We start from the raw sequence: 19,375 nt of genomic DNA on the forward strand, positions 1-19,375 counted from the left end.
ACCAAACCCATTTGTATTTTCATTTTCTTTACCTGTAAAATTGGAATCACCTCCCCTGGCACTTGATGATCTGAAATGAAAATGAAAGGGTTACTGCAGAATTATGAAGTTGGTGATGTGTTTTCAGTTTCAGCTCTCCTGCAACCACCCTCGTCTCAACCAGACTGCTTTCTAAACCTCCTGTTTCCTTTTAGTGTCCTTATGTTGACTAATGCAACCACAATTCCCCATAGCAATCTACATGCCAAAGCCATGCATACTCATCCTCCCTGCTCTTCTAATTTCCTCATCCATATCCTTGTGGGCCTCCTGGGTGACTGATTCATCAAAATTGAAGAGTCAGCCATCAGTTTCTGAAAATGGCCAGTCACTTGGTTTCCCCTTTCATATAGCATTTGCGCTGTAACCCTTCCTTCCTCTGTGCAGACCAGCATGCTTATCTGAGGGCAGGGATCCTTTTCTCAAATTGCACCGGGTAAGGCACACCTTGGACGGAAGCATCTTGAGGTACAAAGTCCTATAGGTTCAAAGGATCATTGTTATTGGCTATATAGAAAGCCATAATGAGGAGCCTATTGCTGATGGCTAAACATTTTTCTCTGGAGCTCAATCATACCCACAGTCCTAAGGCTGATTTCAAGACATATCCATTTGGAAATGATAATGATGATGGTGATAGCTTGCACTTAATATATGTCATCATCCACTAGGCAGGTTTTAAGTGCATTGACATATATTAAGTTATTTATCCTTAGCAAACCCTGTGAGGTAGGTACTGTAATTATCCCTATTTTACAGATGAGGATACTGAAGCACAGAGAGATTAAGTGACTTGCTCATGGCCATGAGGTTTGTAAGTGTTGGATCTGAGATTCTAACCAGGGCACTATTACTTCAGAGTTTCATGCTCTTACTGATTACATTCTGTGAGTGCAGTTCTCTAGGGAACTATGGCTTCTAACTTCATCCAAGCTGGTAGTAGCACAGTTTGATTGGCATATTTCATAAAAGTCCTTTCAGTTTACTTATTTTTCAGATTTACTTGAAAAGGTTCAACTGACTGGTCATCTAAAAAGAGTGAGCACACTTTTATGGGGGAGGTGAAGAGTACAGATTTGCCTTTATTTCCGGTGTCCAGCTCTAAATTCTCCCAGCAAAGCAATTGAGAGCCAGAACTACCGCCCCTCAGGGAGGTAGCAGTAGGAGAGGAGGGGGTAACTGGTGGAAAAAGACCCAGTAAACCTGCAAAACTATCATATTAGCAAGGCAAAGCAGAAGGAACAGACTCTTCCTTGTTCTTCCTTTCACTTTCCCTCGCCTTAGAGCTGCCCTTACTTATACTCACCTTAGGGATGCCCTAACTTCTTTACCCCAAATCATCTAGGGAAATGCTTGCTGGCAAGTGTGATAAGTACCTTCTCCTAGGGTTCTCCTTCAGGACATCCTATGGACAGTCCCAGAAATCTCCCCTTTCCCTTCTCCCAGGACTTTTTTGGGGCCTGATATTTTTCCAAGGTCAATGAGGAGCCTATGAAGTACCTACATTTATTTCAAAATCTCTGGGTATGGGGCCTGAATATATTATATATGTATATTTTTTAAAAAAATAAAGCTCCTTATGACATTCTACTGTGCAATGTCTGTGAACCATTGACAGTCCTCCTCTACATTCCTCACTTTCCAAGAAGACCATGTGGCTTCCATCAGATCTCTAAAGTGCTATGAAAAAAAACCAGACACGTTACTAGCTTGCTAATTCGATTTTTCTTGATTCCCAGGTAGAGACCATTGGAGATGCCTACATGGTAGCCTCAGGCCTCCCAAATAGGAATGGCAGTCGACATGCAGCTGAGATTGCAAACATGTCCCTAGATATCCTGAGCTCCGTGGGCACCTTCAAGATGCGGCATATGCCAGAAGTGCCCGTCCGAATTCGAATTGGCCTGCACTCAGGTAACAACAACCAGTTAAAGTAAGAGAAAACATTCTTATGTACCTCAAGGAGGACTCAAAAAGGAAGGAAAAAAGAGAGCTCTTCATGATTCCTGGCCACTGGATTATCCAAGTGTCCAGAGCTACATAATTTCTTTGTGACTACCAAGTGACTCTCCTCCCAGTACCTGTACTACCACACTGGGAAGCAGCCCTTGTTCTAGTTTCTAAATCCTTTCAATCTACTATTTTGTTTAGAACCAACATTTCCAAGTTTGACTATGCTATAAGATCAATGGATGGATGTTGTATTTAGAATAATTCATTGAATTAAAATTCAGCCTCTGAAGTATTTTTCTCCCACACTCATCCCCTCTTACTTGAATTATCTTCAAGATCTCCCCCATCATTGTATTCTTTCCATCTAGCTTCACATATTCACAGGTATCTTGACAGACATCTCACTTGATGTCACAGATATTTCATTGACTAACTTTCCTCTCTACTCTCTTTTGCACTGCTTTTCTAGGCTCCTTTACTTTCCTCATTCTTTTCAACACTTTCTTACTAAACTTCTTTAAAGAATGAATGACACTCGCTGTGCCATTTTTTTCACTATTTACTCCCTCCTTAGCCCCTATGCAATCTGATTTCTGTCTTCACCACTTTGCCTAGTTCTTGTCTGCCCTTATTTCCCTGCAGTACTTGGTATTCATGACAATGCTCCCTAAAATATCCCTCAGTTGGCTTTTATGACATGTTCTTCACTCTCTGAATGCTGCTTTTTTGCTTTATTTATTGGTTCTTTTATCTCTTCCTGTTCTCTAGCATTGTCTGCAAAGCTCACAATTTGGTGATCTCCTTGCTCTCTGTACATTCTTCCTCTAATTTCTTTCTTTTTTTTCAGATTTAAAAAATTTTATTTTATTATAGATATGTGGGATACAAGTTGGGATTAGCTACACAAGCAGGCTGCGTGCAGGTGATAATTGATTTCTTAACCCCTTCCAACCTGGCTTTCATTTTTTATCAGTTTGATAATTCCCTTTGTCTCTGTTTGTCCCTTATGTTGGCATTCCCCAGGGTTTTGCCCCGATCCACTGTTTCTGTCCTTCTACATACTCTCCTAGGTGAGCTCATTCATGTCTGTGGTTTAATTACCACCTGTATGCTGACGATTTCCAACTTTACAGCTTCAGTACTGTCTTCTCCCTTAAGCTTCAGCCTTGCATATCAATCTTCCTGCTGATGTTTCACCTGAATGTGCCACATGGACCTCAAATGCAACACATCCAAAACAGAATGCTTTTTTCTCTGTACAAAATTCCTCTTCTTTTTCTATTTCAGTTGGTGGTACCACCATTGCCTCAGTTACTCCTGTTAGTCTTGGAAGTCATTTTCCTTGAGTTCTTTTTCACTCTGATCTTCAACATTGAACCAACTACTAAGTCTTAAACATTTTACCTTTCAAATGTTTCTGGAATCTCTCTTGTCTCGCCTTCATTCTCACAACTCAAGACAAGGACACCGGCATCTCTGGCCTGGATCACTGCAATAACATCTTCTTGCTTCCACTCTTGCCTCTTTCCATACAACCTTCTCACAGTCATCAGCATAGTTCATATTTTCTTGTCTGTCCTTCCATTAGAATTTAAGCTTCTTGGTAGCAGAAACCATATCTTACTCATGTTTGTATCTGGAGTGCTTAGCACATAGCAGGTGTTCAATTTTTTTTATTTTAAAGAAAAGTCCTCACCTCTCATTTATGCTTCATTTTCACATTTCCAACCCCTCTCAGCACACCTCTTCTTGAATGATTCATTATTATTTCAAGTTTAAAACTTCAAATCATCTTTTCTCACAAACCAGCGTAAACTCATAAGCCCATACCTATTTTCTCATGGTTGTCAATCAGACAGCCAACATGTCTGTTCTTTTTCATAATGTCTCCCTTATCACCTCTTTTTTGGCCACCCACTTCCCATCATCACTTTCTTCTGAATACCTTGTGCTTGAATTACTGCAACAGCCATCTAAAAGGTTTTTCTGATTTTATTTTTTCCCCTTTCAATGCATTCTATACACCAATCTGAGAAAAAGGAAAAAAGAAAAAGAAAAATTCTTTTCATCGTGTAATTCACTGCTCAAAATTCTCCAGTGGTTTAAAATCCTCCATCTTACACAATTCACTTACTTCATACTTGTCTCCAGTTTCTCTGCAGCCACCAGGAAGACTGCTTTCTTTAAGAGCTTCCCAAAATTCCATGCTCAATTCCAACCACAAGCATTTTATTTATGTCCCTTTTCACCAAGTAAAATCCTACTCACCTATCAAGACCCAGATCAAATCCTACCTTCTCCATTGGACCCTTGTTGACTAGTCAGGTCCTAGCAAGCAACTCCCCTCATTTTCTAAACCATCATAGCACTTCTGTCTGTACTATTTATTTTGCCTTAGCTGTACATTGCTTTGGGTTGTTGCTTAATTACTTCCTGTTTGGTAGTCTCGTCTCTTCAGTTAGACTGTAAACTCCTGGATAACTGAGACCGTTACATTACATTTCTTTTTTATTTCCCTTGTTGCTTAGCTCACTGCTCAATGAATGCTTCTGAATAAGTGAGAAGTGAATTAAAATGATAAATATGTTTGCTAGTTCTTTATTTTTATTTGCAGCAGAAATAACTTTTTGAAGCAAAGCACTTAAGTACTTTCTTTAACGCAAAAATAGCAAAAAGATGATGCTGAACATTAAAATGTAAAAACAGAGCAGAGACCAGAAAGGTAAAGGTGAAGAACTTTATAGATACTCCTGCACTGACTTTTCAGTATGGCTGCTTAAGTTTTTTCATTTACATTGAACATTTGACAAAATCATATTAAAATGTAAGAACAAAAAACATTCTAAAAGCAAATGGAAAATATTCTTGGATTATCTATATCCACTACTCTTCTTTGCCCCAACACAGATCATTGAAAGTTAACTCTACTTGTTTTTAGATTTTCCAGCTGTCTTAGCAAGAATTCTTTTAATAGACACATTTTGGGAGATAGGTAGACCTATGAGATCCTTTCTTCCAACCCTAAGGCACAAGGGAGTATTATATTTTTTCCTTTCCACAAAGGTTTGGATCCTGAGTCCTTGCCCAGGCTTTTCTGGTTTGGGTTTGATGCTTTTTTGTCTCTGTGACAGACATAAGTATCTTGGATGTAACTGTTACTTGGAGCAAAGGTATAAATCAGAAAGGTGGTCATGTTATAAATCTGCTTTCTTGTAGGGCAAATAATTCATTACTCATTATAAGTCTTCCTTCAGATTTCTAGAGCTATTTGATGGTAACTTTTATTATTTTTTTACAAGATTTCATTTCTTCCCTTTTATAGCATTTCTCTATTAGCATTGGGTGCATATTTGTTGACTGTAATTCCAACTCTCTTCTACTCTGTAGGGCCGGTTGTTGCTGGAGTGGTGGGCCTCACCATGCCCAGATACTGCTTATTTGGAGACACTGTGAACACAGCTTCTCGGATGGAATCAACAGGCTTACGTGAGTACTATAGAGGGATGGATGAGATGAGATGATTCTACTCTTGAGAAAGTGATTCTTCCTCAAGAAAGGGAAAAGGGCACTTGATGTTTTAATGCTTTAAAGAACAATAAAAGATAATTTGAGAAGATTAAGATTTTTCACACATTTTCCTGGTCTCTAATAGCAAACCAGTAGGGGGTGATGTTGGACTGAACATGCACTTTTCTTGTTATAGAACTAAAGCTACAGCTAAGTGGTACTGAAACAGCCAGTCAATTTAATCAAAACAACTAAATATGTCTTTTGGATAAAGGAAAAATTGACCAGGCTTGTGGGTTTATGAGATTCATGTTGAGAAAAGAACTAGGTAAGGGACTGACATTTCTAGTTTTTAACTAGTTTGTTGGAGACACACTGAAGTCTGCCTCTTTTTGTTATTTGAGCTCTATTCCTCTTTTTGAACTAGTTAGGAGTCCAGGAGTTCTGACTTCATCAAATAGTCCCTAGAATTTAGCTAGCAACAATCCTTCAATCTAAGGAGCTTGGAATTCTGAAATAATTAATTCCAATTTGCATGTATATAAAACCGTTAGCTTCTGTCAAAACAGGCATAGAATCAAAGATACCATTTCTTCCCTGTTTCTTTGAAAAGAAAACTGTACAAACCATTATGCCATTTGTCTGCTGCTGGCAAGATTCTGGCTCAACTCTTTCTCAGTTATTTACTGCCACTATTGAGGCAATGTCAGAATTACAATATGCCTTTTACTTATATAATGATCAAGCAAAACAATTTTAATGTAATTACAGGAATAGAATAGAGAATAAACATCAAATTCTATATACAGTTTTCATGATTTTATACCAAAAAGAGGAAAAAAACTCACTTAAGTCCTTAGCAGCTCTGGCTCTGGTAGCTACAAGGCAAGACAAGCTCTTCCCAAACTTCAGGAATATACTCAAACTAGTCCCTAACGATATGGTGGCCTATATCACAGTGGGTGGTGCCCTGTCTGACCTCAATCCCCATCATTCATGTGTAGAAACAGGCTTACACAATGGGTCTAGTCTTAGTCAATCTAGCCTGTGCAGCCATGATTAAGGAGGCAGTATGAAACTTAGAAGCTGTTGTCAGAATAAATTTTCTGACATCTGGGAAAGTCTTCGAACTCTATAGATATGGCAGAGGCCATGGACGTAGTCATCCAGGAACTATTGCATAAATATGACTTTGCATATGACTTTGCTCTTGAAGTGCAACCCAAGATGAAGTAAAATTGATCCTGGAACTGCAGTGCAGATTTGGCACAGTACTCTGGACTGATGTAAGCTTACAGAAAGCTGAAATCATATTCTGGTTTGCACCAGAGAAAACTCCACACATTTCACATTGGAAAAATAAAGTTGAGAGCAGAAACTGAATTTTGAGATTTAGGCAGTACATTGTCCACTGATCAGCTAGGAAGAAGAAAATCGAGTGAATCACCCACAGCAGGTGCTTATTAAGCACTGACTGTGCAAGGAAGTTATTGTGAAGCATATAAAGAAGCATACACTTGTGATCTCTGCACTCAAAGACCTGGCAAATGTACTTTTTAAAAAGCTAATGACTATGACCCAAATATAGCATTAAGTTATATAACTGATTGAAGATCTGTAAAGTGGTGCCTCTAACCTCATGTTGGATATGAGATCAGGACATGTCACAAGTCTATTAATGAAAAATCAATCTCAATTTCATCAAAATTTCCTTTGTGCCCAGTTCAATCCACTGAAATTCTGGAATGGAAGTGACTAGTGACCCAGCACTGTAGTGATTCTCCTTACTACACAACTGGATGGTGACTGGAATGAGTTACCATTCTTTTGAGCTGGCTGTTCTCTACTAGCAGGATTACTCTACTGAAAGGTTCCCTGAAGACCAGATGCTGGTGGGATGGCACATATAGGGCTGGATATGGATATAATGGCTGGGCATGTGACTTTTAGGAATAAAAAACCCCTTTTTGAGAAGGGGCTTTGGGTGATCTTGAGTTCAAGAGGAGGATACAAACAACAGAACTGAGCTGTCAAAATAGGGAAAGTCATTGTGAGTATACATAGCAGAAACTTTTTGCAGTTTTCTTGAGCCATGCTTTTTCTACTCAGATTGTAATCAGCTTCTCAAAGAATGGTTTTTCTCAAGCCTGCATGAAAACAAGTCTTGGACTTTTATTTAAGACAACCTCAACAAGGTCTCACTTCATAGGGTGACAGATTTCAGGAAGATCAAGGATCTTAACTCAGTTAACAAGTGATTATTCTTCATCAAAGAATTATACTTAGGTTCTAAACAAAATTTTAGAGCGGTAGTTCCACATGTAAAGCTCTTATCCCAGGTTGAGATCATTGGTTGGAAAATAGTACATTCATGTGTATTCATATACCACTAGATGAACCTACCTGAACATCAGCTATGAATGTACAGTCTCTACAAAATGTTTGGGGACAGAGGTCTTGGGATATTTTTTCTTGATGTTTTATTTTACATGCAGCAATATTGAGAGACAGTTGTGAATATATGGAAAAGACATATTTTTGTTTCCTAAGTAAGATTATGTAAAGCTTGGGAATTCAGCCCTAGTAGCAACCTGTGAGAGACGCTGCTGAAGCTAAACTTCTCTCAGAGAAGGTCACGATTCAGCTGAGAGCACAGTGGTGGTTGCAGGATTCTCCATCTCAATCTTTGAGTTAAATTAACACCTTTCTATTGCATGGGCTTTCGTCTGAGATAGTGTCTAGAAGGCTGATAGGTGCTACAACTAACGTTTTATTTGGGTTTGGCGAGGAAGGGCATCACTCCCCCTCCTCCTCTGTAAAATCCTAATTAAAGTTCTCTTTTAGGACTTTGCTACGGGTCTAGTTCATTTACAACTGGGGGCATTTATTACACTCATGTATTCTCATTGGTTTTAATAATGACAAGGAGCCAAAGTTATGCTTCTCCTTTTACAGCTTATCGCATTCATGTCAGTCTCAGCACTGTTACAATTCTTCGCGATCTGAATGAGGGCTATGAAGTGGAGCTTCGAGGAAGAACAGAGCTCAAGGTACAATGTCTTTTTGTTTTTCTGAACCAAACCACTTGGATACACCTGCTTCTGGAGAGGTCATGGTCTGCTGAAAGAGTTTATCTTGGAGTCTGAGACTCAGAGCTATAATTGTGCAGAATCTCCAGCCCCATTGTTTCCTTTACCTCAGTTTTCTTCTCTTTAAAGCATGGCTATGGTGGGGGTGATTGTTGAGATTATTTCTGCATTTTTCAGACTATGAATTGTACCTTCTTTTCCTAAATAACTGCCCAGAATTTGGCTTTCTAATAACCTGCACTATTATTTACATTTTTTCACTCTTTGGCAGTGCCAGACATTGTTCAATTAACCATGGTATTGGTGAGTTTGAATTTTCTATTCACCTGCTCAGTGGCCACCCTTTCTGACTTTTCATCTATACCATTGGCACACTATTTACAGAGAAGCTTTATGTCTTTCCTCAAGAATCAAGAGGAACAAAGTCAATTTCTATGAAAGACAAACATTTTGTAGCACCTTTTGTCTTTGTTAGGGCTATCACTTGAACTGGGATTTAGGATTAGAATAATTTTCTTACTTTCTTTGTTTTTTAAACCATATCCACTGGATTCTCCTCATTTCTTTCTGGGTGATCCCAAGAGCATTGGATGACCCAGTTGTAAGAGACCTCAGGGATCTAATAATCTAACTCCATTTTTAGATGAAGAATCAAGGCCCAGAGAGGTGAAGTGATTTGAGCAGAGTCACACAGTCAGTTCATAGCAGAATCAGACCAAGACTCCAGAAGCAAGACTCCACAGTGCCCTTTCCATGACACTGTGCTTCATGAATATTATATTATCAGTGATTATTTTGGGGCAAAGCAAGAGTAAGGCACTGAGTGATGCATACTTTGTTTCTGTCATTGATATGCCTTCTCTAAGTGGTGGCAAGTTTCATGTAACTACATTCAGAAGCTGAATGACTAATTGGAAGACTTGATTCTAGTTGATCGCTTCCTTTTCTGGATAGTCCTAGTTTGTTTTTTTTCCAATAAATCCTTAGTATCTTCTAGCAGGTGGTGTGAGTCACTTACAAGGGGACAGGTTCCTTTCTAACCCCTGCAGAAAACTTAAGGCAGTAATATGATTGGAATAGGGATATTACTTGGGCAGTGGACCAAATTGCTCAAGAGTTTTGTGATCCTTATATACATTATATATATGCTGTCACTTTTCAGTGAAGGAGGACAAAGGCAACTTGGTCTCCTAAAACATTTTTCTCTGTATTGCTAGGCACAGGTTCATATAAAAGCTGAAGAGCTGAAGAGGTGCCACTTTTGAAACTGCAAAAGGAAAAATGCGCCCCTGCCCCTATAGTTTTTATTGCTCCACAATTTCCATTCAGAAACACTCAGATCTTTGCGTGTTTCAAGTACAAATGCAGGACTTACTACAAACGGGTGGTTTGCAGCTTCATGGTTTCCCTTACCCCAGGGAATCTGGGAATATTTTGCAGCAAATTGGAGGAAAAATCTATCCCTAACGGCACACTGGGCCTTGGCTATTGGGGTGGCAGGGTCTGTGTAAGGAAGAGGTTAAGAGAGAGATACTGAGCAAGAAGAGGAGAGAAAGTCCCAGAGGAAAGGAAGGGGTAAAAAGAAGAAGGAATAGGAAAGTAAGATCTAAAGAAAAAATGGGAGAAGAAGAGAGATACTTTCTGTCTCTGTGCCCTTCACCTCCTCAGCAGAGTTAGGCATTGCATATTGCAAAGTAGGGAGATACAGGGGATTTCTAGTCCATTGAAGAGTGCAGTATATCCCCAATAAGACCATATCACCATCATACTTCAGAAATTCTGGTTCAACATTTTCATCACTTACCAACTGTGTGCTACTGGCAGCAAGAGTTGCTCTAGTACATGGGGCAGATAGACCACATATGATGGTCAGCCAGGTATGATTTCAAAGCTGATGGCTGAAAACATCCCTTCCTTCCAGTTGAAATTCCTTCATTAAAGCTTTTTCTTTTGGAAGATTTGGATCCAATAGCAACACCCTTCCTCCCTCCCGGTCTCTGTCACTGGAGTGATAATACTTTATTTTTTAAAAATTATTTATTTATTTATTTATTTATTGAGTGATGATAGTTTAAATTGTTTCCCTTAGTGAAATCAAAGATGTGGTTTGGATTGGGTGAGGGAAGAGAACATGGAACAGCTGACTAATTGAGCGAGTAGGATGTTCAAAGAGACCAAAATGAGAGAAGACTCATTTAGAGATGAGAAGTTCGGCCTTTCTGGGAGGCTGTCTTATTGCCCACTGCAAACCTCTCTTATACTGTACTAGCAACAAATTATCAATACCTAACTGGCCAATTGTGCTTATATTCTTTCCTGATGGGCTACTGATAAGTCATTTTATTGCCTTTTCTCTTGCATGAGTCTTATTTCAGTCACTGTTTTTCTGACAAGTTTGGAGTTCCTTGCTGAGATTTTTCTAGGCTTATCAGCTGTATTTACCAGGCACTTTTAGGTAGATTTAAATTCCAGAAAGACTTCCCCAAATGACTGTTCTCAGATAATTTATGCTGTCATTGCCCGATGTGGACACTTTAAAAAAAATTCTTGACCGGGTGCAGTGGCTCAAGCTTGTAATCCCAGCACTTTGGGAGACCAAGGTGAGAGGATTCCCCAAGCCCGCAGGTTCAAGACCAGCCTGGGCAACATGGTGAGACCTCATCTCTACAATAAAATAAAAAAATTAGCCGGGCATGGTAGCACGTGCCTGTAGTTCTGGCTACTTGGAAGGCTGAGGTGGAAGAATTGCTAGAGCCCAGTAGGTCGATGCTGGGATGGCCGTGAGCATGCCACTGCACTCCAGCTTGGGCGATGGAGTGAGACTCCAACTCAAAAAGAAAAATTCTTAATTTTTTATTATAAATTGAGAGTTTATATATATTTATGGGGTACAGAGAAATGATATGATTTATGAATACAATGTGAAAAATTCATAATTTTTTATTATAAATTGAGAGTTTATACATACTTATGAGGTACAAAATAATATGATTTATGAATACAATGTGAAATAATTAAATCAAGCTAGTTAACATATCTATCACCTCAAATACTTAACATTTTTGAGGTGAGAACATTTGAAATGTACTTTTTTAGCCATTTTGAAATGTATAATACCCTATTATTAACTATATTCACCTTGCTATGCAATAGATAAAAAACCCACATATTCCTCCTATTTAACTGAGATTTTGTGTTCTTTGACCATCATCTCTTTATTTCCCCCACTTCCAGCCTCTGTAACCACCATTCTACTCACTCCTTCTGTGAGTTCAATGGTTTTAGATTCCACATATAAATGAGAACATGTGCTATTTGTCTTTTTGTGCCTGGCTTATTTTACTCAGCATAGTAGTTTTCAATTCCATCCATGTTGTTAAAAATGGCAGGATCTCCTTTTTTTTTTAAAGACTGAATAGTATTCCATTGTGTATATATACAACATTTTTCTTTATCCATGCGTAGACATTTAGGTTGCTTTTACCTCTTGACTATTGTGTCCAGTGCTGCAATGAACATGGTAGTGCAGATATCTCTTTAACAAACTGATTTAAAATCTTTTGGGTAAATACATAAAAGTGGGATTACTGGATTGTATGGTTGTTCTATTTTTAGTTTCTTTGGGTCCTCCATACTGTTTTTTTTTTTTTTTTAAATAATGACTGTACTAACTTACATTCCAGAGGTGGGCACTTTCTGGCCTTGTCTCTGAATTCTGGGGTTAAATGGTATTTGGTTCTTAGGTCCCTTAGCATTAGTACTTGTTTTATTTCCCTCAATATCTTCTCTTCCTACCCCAGCCCCTAACTCACACACATACAAGAACTGGTGGTGCACATAAGCACACACATGCACACACACTAGTAACTGAGATAAGAAATAATGAGGTTGTATTGACAGAGTCATGAAAGTCAAAAGGGTTGACTTCAAATTCTTGTCCCATCAATGACTTAACGTGTGACTGGACAAGCAATTTCATCCTCTTTCTCTGCTTTTGTTTGTTTACATAGAGGCCTCATCTGACTTGTGGTTATCAAGAATCTCATTAATCTCACAAGCTTTAAAATTCCCAACAGTTGCTTTTTTGACCTCTAGTTTTGCCTTTTGACTCCAGTATGTTAGAGAAGCTGTGTGGTATAGAGGGAAGAGCATTTAAAATTTGGAGCCTAGTAGAGTTAGGTTCACGTCCCAGCTGTGCTTGCTTATTGACAAGTCATTTAATCTCCATGAACCTCAGTGTCCCCATTTGCAGAATGAGTTTAATAATAAACCTACCTTCTAGGTTTTTGTGAGGATTAAATAAGACAGGAAATGCCAAAGTGCCTTAAAAGTGTCATGCTAAAGTAAGAAACTATTATTTGGTGGATCTCTGGGACTGCGGAGGAATTGATACTGGATCAACGTTTGTTTTAGACTTTAGTTGTTGCCATACTTTCCCTCCCTTCAGCAGAATTGTAGAAGGAGGGTGGGTAAACAGAGAGCCGAGATTCTGATAGTTCTTTTGGATAAACTCTAAAGCCTCAGAGAGCCCCTGGACCTCCCCTGCATATTCTTTGACTTGGAAACTTGCCCAAGCCCATAACACTCACATCCTCTTTTGCAACCATTCATTTTGGCATTCCAGTATGTCCCCAGACCCACCTAAATCACTGGACAATCCTGGCATCTATAAAGCTCCTTTGGGAATTATCGTGCTGTTCTGATAGTCTCTAGATCTCAAGGCAAACAGTAAATATGACTGAAGGTAAAGGTCTTTGAGTTTGAACTTTATCAGTGTGTTTTCCCAAAATGAGACCTGATGATACCTTGAGTATTCCAGGTCCACAAGGGTTGAGAGCTCCAGTTAATGGAACAAATCTAGTTATTTCCTGAGCAACTCTCTGTATTATAAGACCCCGCACTAGGTACTATACAAAAAGAGCTTTGGAAGCAGAGGAGTTGGGCTTAAGAACCCAATACCTGACCTGATAGTTGTCTTAGTTTAGCTATGCTGTGAATGCCTTACAGTCAGAGCCATCTCTGTATTCCTAGCCCTGATACAGGAAGAGTGGAATAAAGGCAAGAGTGAATGATGGAATATATTTTCAGGTTGTTCACCTCTTCTGAAAACAGAATGACCCTAAATAGTCCAATTACTTGAGGTTTAGGGCAAGTTGCTTGCCAATTAATGGAGGTTTGGCTATAATGGCATTCTCTTCCTATTTGTTTCATGGAAGGCTTGTTCAGGGCCTTGAACAACATATTTGCAAAATGCTTTGAAGTTCAACAAGTAAATGTGCTACTTATTATTATGGTTATTGTCATTATTATTAAGAGATAAATGTATGTGATATAAAATAGGGATATTTAAAGGGGACAAATCTAATTGGAATTTCCAAGTTAAACAACTTAGAACTGTTCTGAATGAGAGCTGCTGACAGTGAGACCATATTTCAGATTAATGAGTTGGAAACTCACCCCATTACTTTTTTCATTCTTGGTAAACACATTTTTTTCCCCCTGTGAATTGGAAGAAATGAGAGGACAGACAAAAGAGAATTGAAGGGAAGAGAGAAGCACATTGAGAGAAAGGTTAATGGAAAGAGAGGGACAGTACAGTGGCAGAAAGTGCAGCACCTTTGAAGTTATCACTCAGACCCTTGGGTGACTAGCTTTAGCTTACACTCCCCTTTTCTTCTCAGGCCTATGATTCTTGACAGTCAACGAACTGGACTATAGATGGGGGGGGGGAAATCTCCTTGGGGTCTTGCCTTACCTATAAGAATCTGCCTGTAATCCCGCGCCTTTGGGAGGCTGAGGTGAGTGGATTGCCTGAGCCCGCGGGTTCGAGACCCGCCTGGGCAACTTGGCGAGACCTCATCTTTACAATAAAAAAAAAAAAAAAAAATTAGCCGGGCATGGTAGCGCGCACCTGTAGTTCCAGCTACTTGGAAGGCTGAGGCGGAAGGATCGCCGGAGTCCAGCAGGTCGAGGCTGCGGTGGCCAGGAATGGCCACTGCATTCCAGTCTGGGCGACAGAGTGAGACTCCGACTCAAAAAAAAAAAAAAAAAAAAAAAGAATCTCTTGGCAGGAAGAAAAGAGCACTGCAGAAACGTAGACCTCTCAAGGTGGCCTGGGTACTCTGGGCTTAAAAACAAAGCTTTGCAGCCTGTTTTCCATTTCTGCTTCCTTTTTTGGGGTTTGTGAGAGCAGGTGGATGACAGGGTATTAGGGTAGATAGACTATGAATATATGTACTCTAGATTTAAAAAGACAATGTAGCTCCTAATGCCAAAAGATGAGGACAAAAATGCTAAGCAAAATTTTCAATTGAACATTCAGAAGTTTGGTTGCTGTGAAGCCAAACATTTGCACATTCCTTAAGATGGAGCTGTGCAGTGGTGGTAGACAAAGTATCTGACAGCTTGATATGTTCAGTTTTCATCTGACTGCTCTGGCAGCCCATGGAGTGCACCGGAGCCTCAGGTATGTAAAGTAAGGAAGTCTTGTAGGGAAGGAAGACTCCAGGGAGTAGTGACAAGGGGGAAAGCAGCGACAATTTCTGAGCCAACCTGAATGCTTGTATCCTACTGATCAGAAGGACTTCTTTTCGAAAATTGATTATATAGCATACTTAAGATTTTCTATATTTTCTGTGATAAGGGCAAAGGCACAGAAGAGACCTACTGGCTGGTTGGAAAAAAAGGCTTCACAAAGCCCCTTCCCGTGCCTCCACCAGTGGGCAAAGATGGGTAAGTGGAGTTTGCATTTAATTGGAGTCTTCCTATGCCCTAATCTGTCACACTCTCTTCACTACCTCTTTTGGTGTCTCCCCTGCCCTGCAGGCAACTGGGCCATGGCCTGCAACCAGCGGAAATCGCAGCCTTCCAAAGAAGAAAAGCAGAAAGGCAGTTGGTGAGAAACAAACCATAAGGTAATGGGCAGCAGGAAAACAGAGCATAGGAGCTTGCCAAGTTTTCAAATCTGGGGCTCCCTTTGGCATGTGTGCCAGTCTCAGCCTATACTCTGTTGGCAGAGTGTAATGAAGCTGGAGAATTTATTTCCAGTCTCTACTGAGGGGGACAAAAACCTTGTTGTAGGGAGGCTTGTTGCAGAGTGAGCTGCACCTGAGGGAGGCTGTCTGGGAGAGACCCTTGCCTCCTGTACTGACAACACATTTGAATGCTAACAAGGCTGGCCTTGCTATCCATTATCAGGCAGGTGCACCTGTTTCTTTCATTGTTGAACACCTGGGACACATAGTGAGCCACATCAGGTCTTTAGAGGCTTATAGTTATCTAGACAACACAGAGGTACTGTGACTACCTCCTTTTCCGGGGATCTATTGGCAAGACTATCTTGGAGGGGATGCTTATGTCAGTTCCTCTGGAGGTGCTGCCTCATGCCTTCTGAGGTTGGCACTGGCAAGCAAAATAAGACTGGCTACTTCTTATTGCCTGACTTGGATTCAAGACAATTTCCTCCATTCTTCCTCCCCTTCTAGGATGGTACAATATTGAAGCAGCAACAACAACATAATCATCAATAATGTTCCCCGCGTATTTATTTCTGAAGAATTCGTTGTTTTCTTGGGCTCTTCTCAGTATCTCTTCTTTATCTTGCTTTTAAACTCTCTTTTCCATGGTAACACTGACCCTGAAACCCTTTGCTCCCACTATATATTCTTGGAAATCACAAGATTTTAAGTCAAACATTAGGGCATCTCCACACATTCCTTCTCCCTTGTTTTCTAGTATGTTCCATAATAATCACACTTCTAGCAGCAACTACCAAAGGCATCCACATACTTCCTAGTTTTCCACTAGCCTCTGATGACTGTTTCTGTCTTAAGGAAACCCTAGTGCATCTTCATTTCTGCAACAATCGTAGTGCCCTGTTCTAGTCTTAAACATTTATGCATCAGAAAGGCTTCTGTACTGAGCATGTGGCTCCTCTGCATCCTACTGCATCACTCCCTGACTCCCTGCCATCTGGGGCTTGGCTTTGTTGTTTCCTACTGACTAACACAAGTGGATAAGCAGCTGGGACATAGAGTCATTCAATTTCCAAGAACATTATTTTCTGTCTGTAGGGAAACACAGGGACAATCTCTCTCTCTCTCTCACACACACACACATACAATATCTTTCTTTCTCCCTTCCTCTCTCCCTCCCTCCCTTTTTCCCTCCTTCCTCCTCCTCCTCCTTCTTTTTTCTCTGCCCCACCTCTGTGAAAAAGGGTTTGGTAGCTCTTGAAGGATTTTCTCTTTGGCAGAGTAGTGCAGGTATTGGTAGCACTGTACAAGAACCCATCCATTTTTAAGAATGTGTTAGAGCTTGCAGCAGAAGATACTGTGACTCACCATCATTGGATATGTGCTTGGTAGTGCTTTCCTTGCAGGCAGATAGATATAGCTTAGATCATTTACACAGAAGACCAACTTTTGTGGGCTGTGGGTATGTGGAACGGATTGAAGCCACTGGCCCAAGAGAAGATTCCTCCTCTGGTCCTGGCCTCGTTAGAATCTGTGCTTTAATCAGCATGCTAATTGACCAGGCCTTGGTGGCCTGGGCAAATCATGAAAATCCCCCAAAAAGAGCACCTTTGACAAATTTTAGAAGGCTTGCCCTAAATCCAAGAGCTCCCAGACACCTCATTTATCTCTTATTAAATGTTTTATGTTGATGTCACCCAGCAGCACCACCTATTCCAAATGTTTCCATCTTTCTGTGAACTTACAAGCTGATGCGTACTAGAATAACCTAACTAATGAAAGACCTACATTGCCTATGAATGTCTCTGACCCATTGCCACCATCATAAGAGATGTTGAGGGAAAACTTGAAACCTTCAGAGGGCCCTGTCAGGTCAGAAAGGGAAGAAGAAAAGATGCTATGAAAGGGGGCACAACTTTGGTGAACTGATTACAGAGGTCGTCTCTTAGACAGAGCCCTGCTGTTGACCTGGTAGCTCCTATATTGTGTCCCCAAATATCCACTTCTCCAACCTCATTTTGCTTCATCTAGCTACTTTTTCTAAAATTTCATCCACTAGAGTTAATTTGGGGCTGAAAAGCCCCTCTTTTAATCATGGACGGGGAGGAGCAGTGAATCATCCATATCCTAATGAGGGTGACCTAAACTAGCTGTTCAGAAAGAGATGGCAGCTTCATTTTCACTGGAACAAGGAGAAATTACAAAGTTGGCAGTTCTGAAGAATGGAAGGTCACAGTGGTGGGCTTGGAAAAACGCAAGAACAATAGATCCCTGGGAGAAAGGTGAAAACAAGTATGGAGGTGGAAAAGTTGGTTTCCACCTTCCATCTCTTTTAAACCTTTCCTTTGAATTTTCCTTGGTCTCAAAGAAAGGGCAGAAAGCACATTTTTTCCTTCTTTTCTCAGAACCCAGGCTCCCCTGCCAGAGTTCTAATATAACTCTGCTCCATGTGGGTTAAGCCAGCCTTTGTGGACTAGCTAAAAACCTGTTCGCCACACATATAGCATTGTTACTATGGGGGAAGGCATTCCAACTTCCAAATCATCAACTTATAAATGTTTAGAACATACCTCATTGGTGTGTTGAGGACCACCTGTATATTAACATGTCATCTTTTTGTTTAATTTGTAAAATCCTTGTAAATAGCAATGTCTAATTATACAAGCCTGATACATGTAATCATGTATATTTGTTCGATAACCCAGGAAAGTTTAGCAATTTGTAAGCTGTTCATGAAGTAGAGTGGTGGTGCAAGGCTTGGAATCATTCCTACTGAAATCCTGTAAAAGGCCTAGGATAGAGATGGTATGCTTACTTTTTCCTCTTTCTCCCACCCTAGGAGTAAAGGGATCCAAGACGTGAATCTTCTTTTGGTGAGGTGGTGGAAAAGCACACTCCAACTCAACAAATTGTTCTGCCTGCATAAGAAATTAGTGAATGACTACACCTCTGAGGATGATCAATCTCTAGGGCTGTACAAGCCTAATTCCACTGTAAGCGGGTCCTTGGGAAGTAACTTTTACAAGCTTTGTTCATCACCCAGCTGTCACTAAAAAGGCCATTTGAATGTAAACTGCAATGGATATGAACCCTAAGGAAGAGTAGAGAACCACCTCCAAGTTTAGTTGTTCCAAAATAGCTGGCCCAACATGGGCTAAGATAAGAAGGTCTCTTGTTTTCACAGAAAAAAAGTAGGAGGCATTTTGTTTTATTTTTCATTTCATTTGAATCTCTAGAAAGTATTTCATGAGCATAATTCATACCTCAGATACTATGAGATTAGTGTCAGGAAAAAGAATCAGCAAACATACATCTGAATCCCAGTCCACTGTGACCTCAGTTGGCTGGAATGCATAGAGAATGGGGAGGGTGGGCGAGGGGAGAAGAAGAGTCTGGTTAATTGTGTTGTTTGGATAACCGAGGGCTAATAAGTTTCTTTGTTTTCTTATTGCTTATTGTTCATAATCATTCCAAAACTGTCATGGTCTCTTTTCTTGTCTCAGTTAGGCAACATAATTGAATTGCTCTTGCTAGGCAAGTATCTCACTGGACTCGGGGTCATATTCTGGACGTGATGGAATAAATGTAAGAGATGTTCTCAGGAAGAATGGTATACAAGTTATAGACTGAACTAAGAAACTCCCTTAAAGTTTTATACTTTCCTTTCCTTCCTCTGCCCACCCTGCCTTTCAACTCACTACCCCTGGCTCTAAAGTAAAACCCTTTGAACCAACCGTGCTGCCCATCAAAAGTGGACTGGGTGAAGAAAATGTACATATATACAATGGAATATTATGCAGCAATAAAGAAAAA

General features: G+C 40.1%; 1 protein-coding gene across 1 annotated transcript in view; it reads left to right on the forward strand.

The window, feature by feature from the left end:
* GUCY2F (guanylate cyclase 2F, retinal) overlaps positions 1 to 18,495 on the forward strand; it is a 118,898-nt gene extending 100,403 nt beyond the window's left edge. Inside the window, exons 15-20 of the mRNA XM_008072990.1 lie at positions 1,779 to 1,953; positions 5,380 to 5,478; positions 8,455 to 8,549; positions 15,232 to 15,320; positions 15,414 to 15,502; positions 18,402 to 18,495. Of these exons, the coding sequence (XP_008071181.1) occupies positions 1,779 to 1,953; positions 5,380 to 5,478; positions 8,455 to 8,549; positions 15,232 to 15,320; positions 15,414 to 15,501 (546 nt within the window). The 3' untranslated portion in view covers position 15,502; positions 18,402 to 18,495. The remainder of the gene's footprint in view (positions 1 to 1,778; positions 1,954 to 5,379; positions 5,479 to 8,454; positions 8,550 to 15,231; positions 15,321 to 15,413; positions 15,503 to 18,401) is intronic.
* Positions 18,496 to 19,375: the final 880 nt, after the last annotated feature.

The sequence above is a fragment of the Carlito syrichta genome, unplaced genomic scaffold (genome assembly GCF_000164805.1).
Source record: "Carlito syrichta isolate Samal-C Ts95f unplaced genomic scaffold, Tarsius_syrichta-2.0.1 Scaffold315562, whole genome shotgun sequence".
Classification (NCBI taxonomy): domain Eukaryota; kingdom Metazoa; phylum Chordata; class Mammalia; order Primates; family Tarsiidae; genus Carlito; species Carlito syrichta.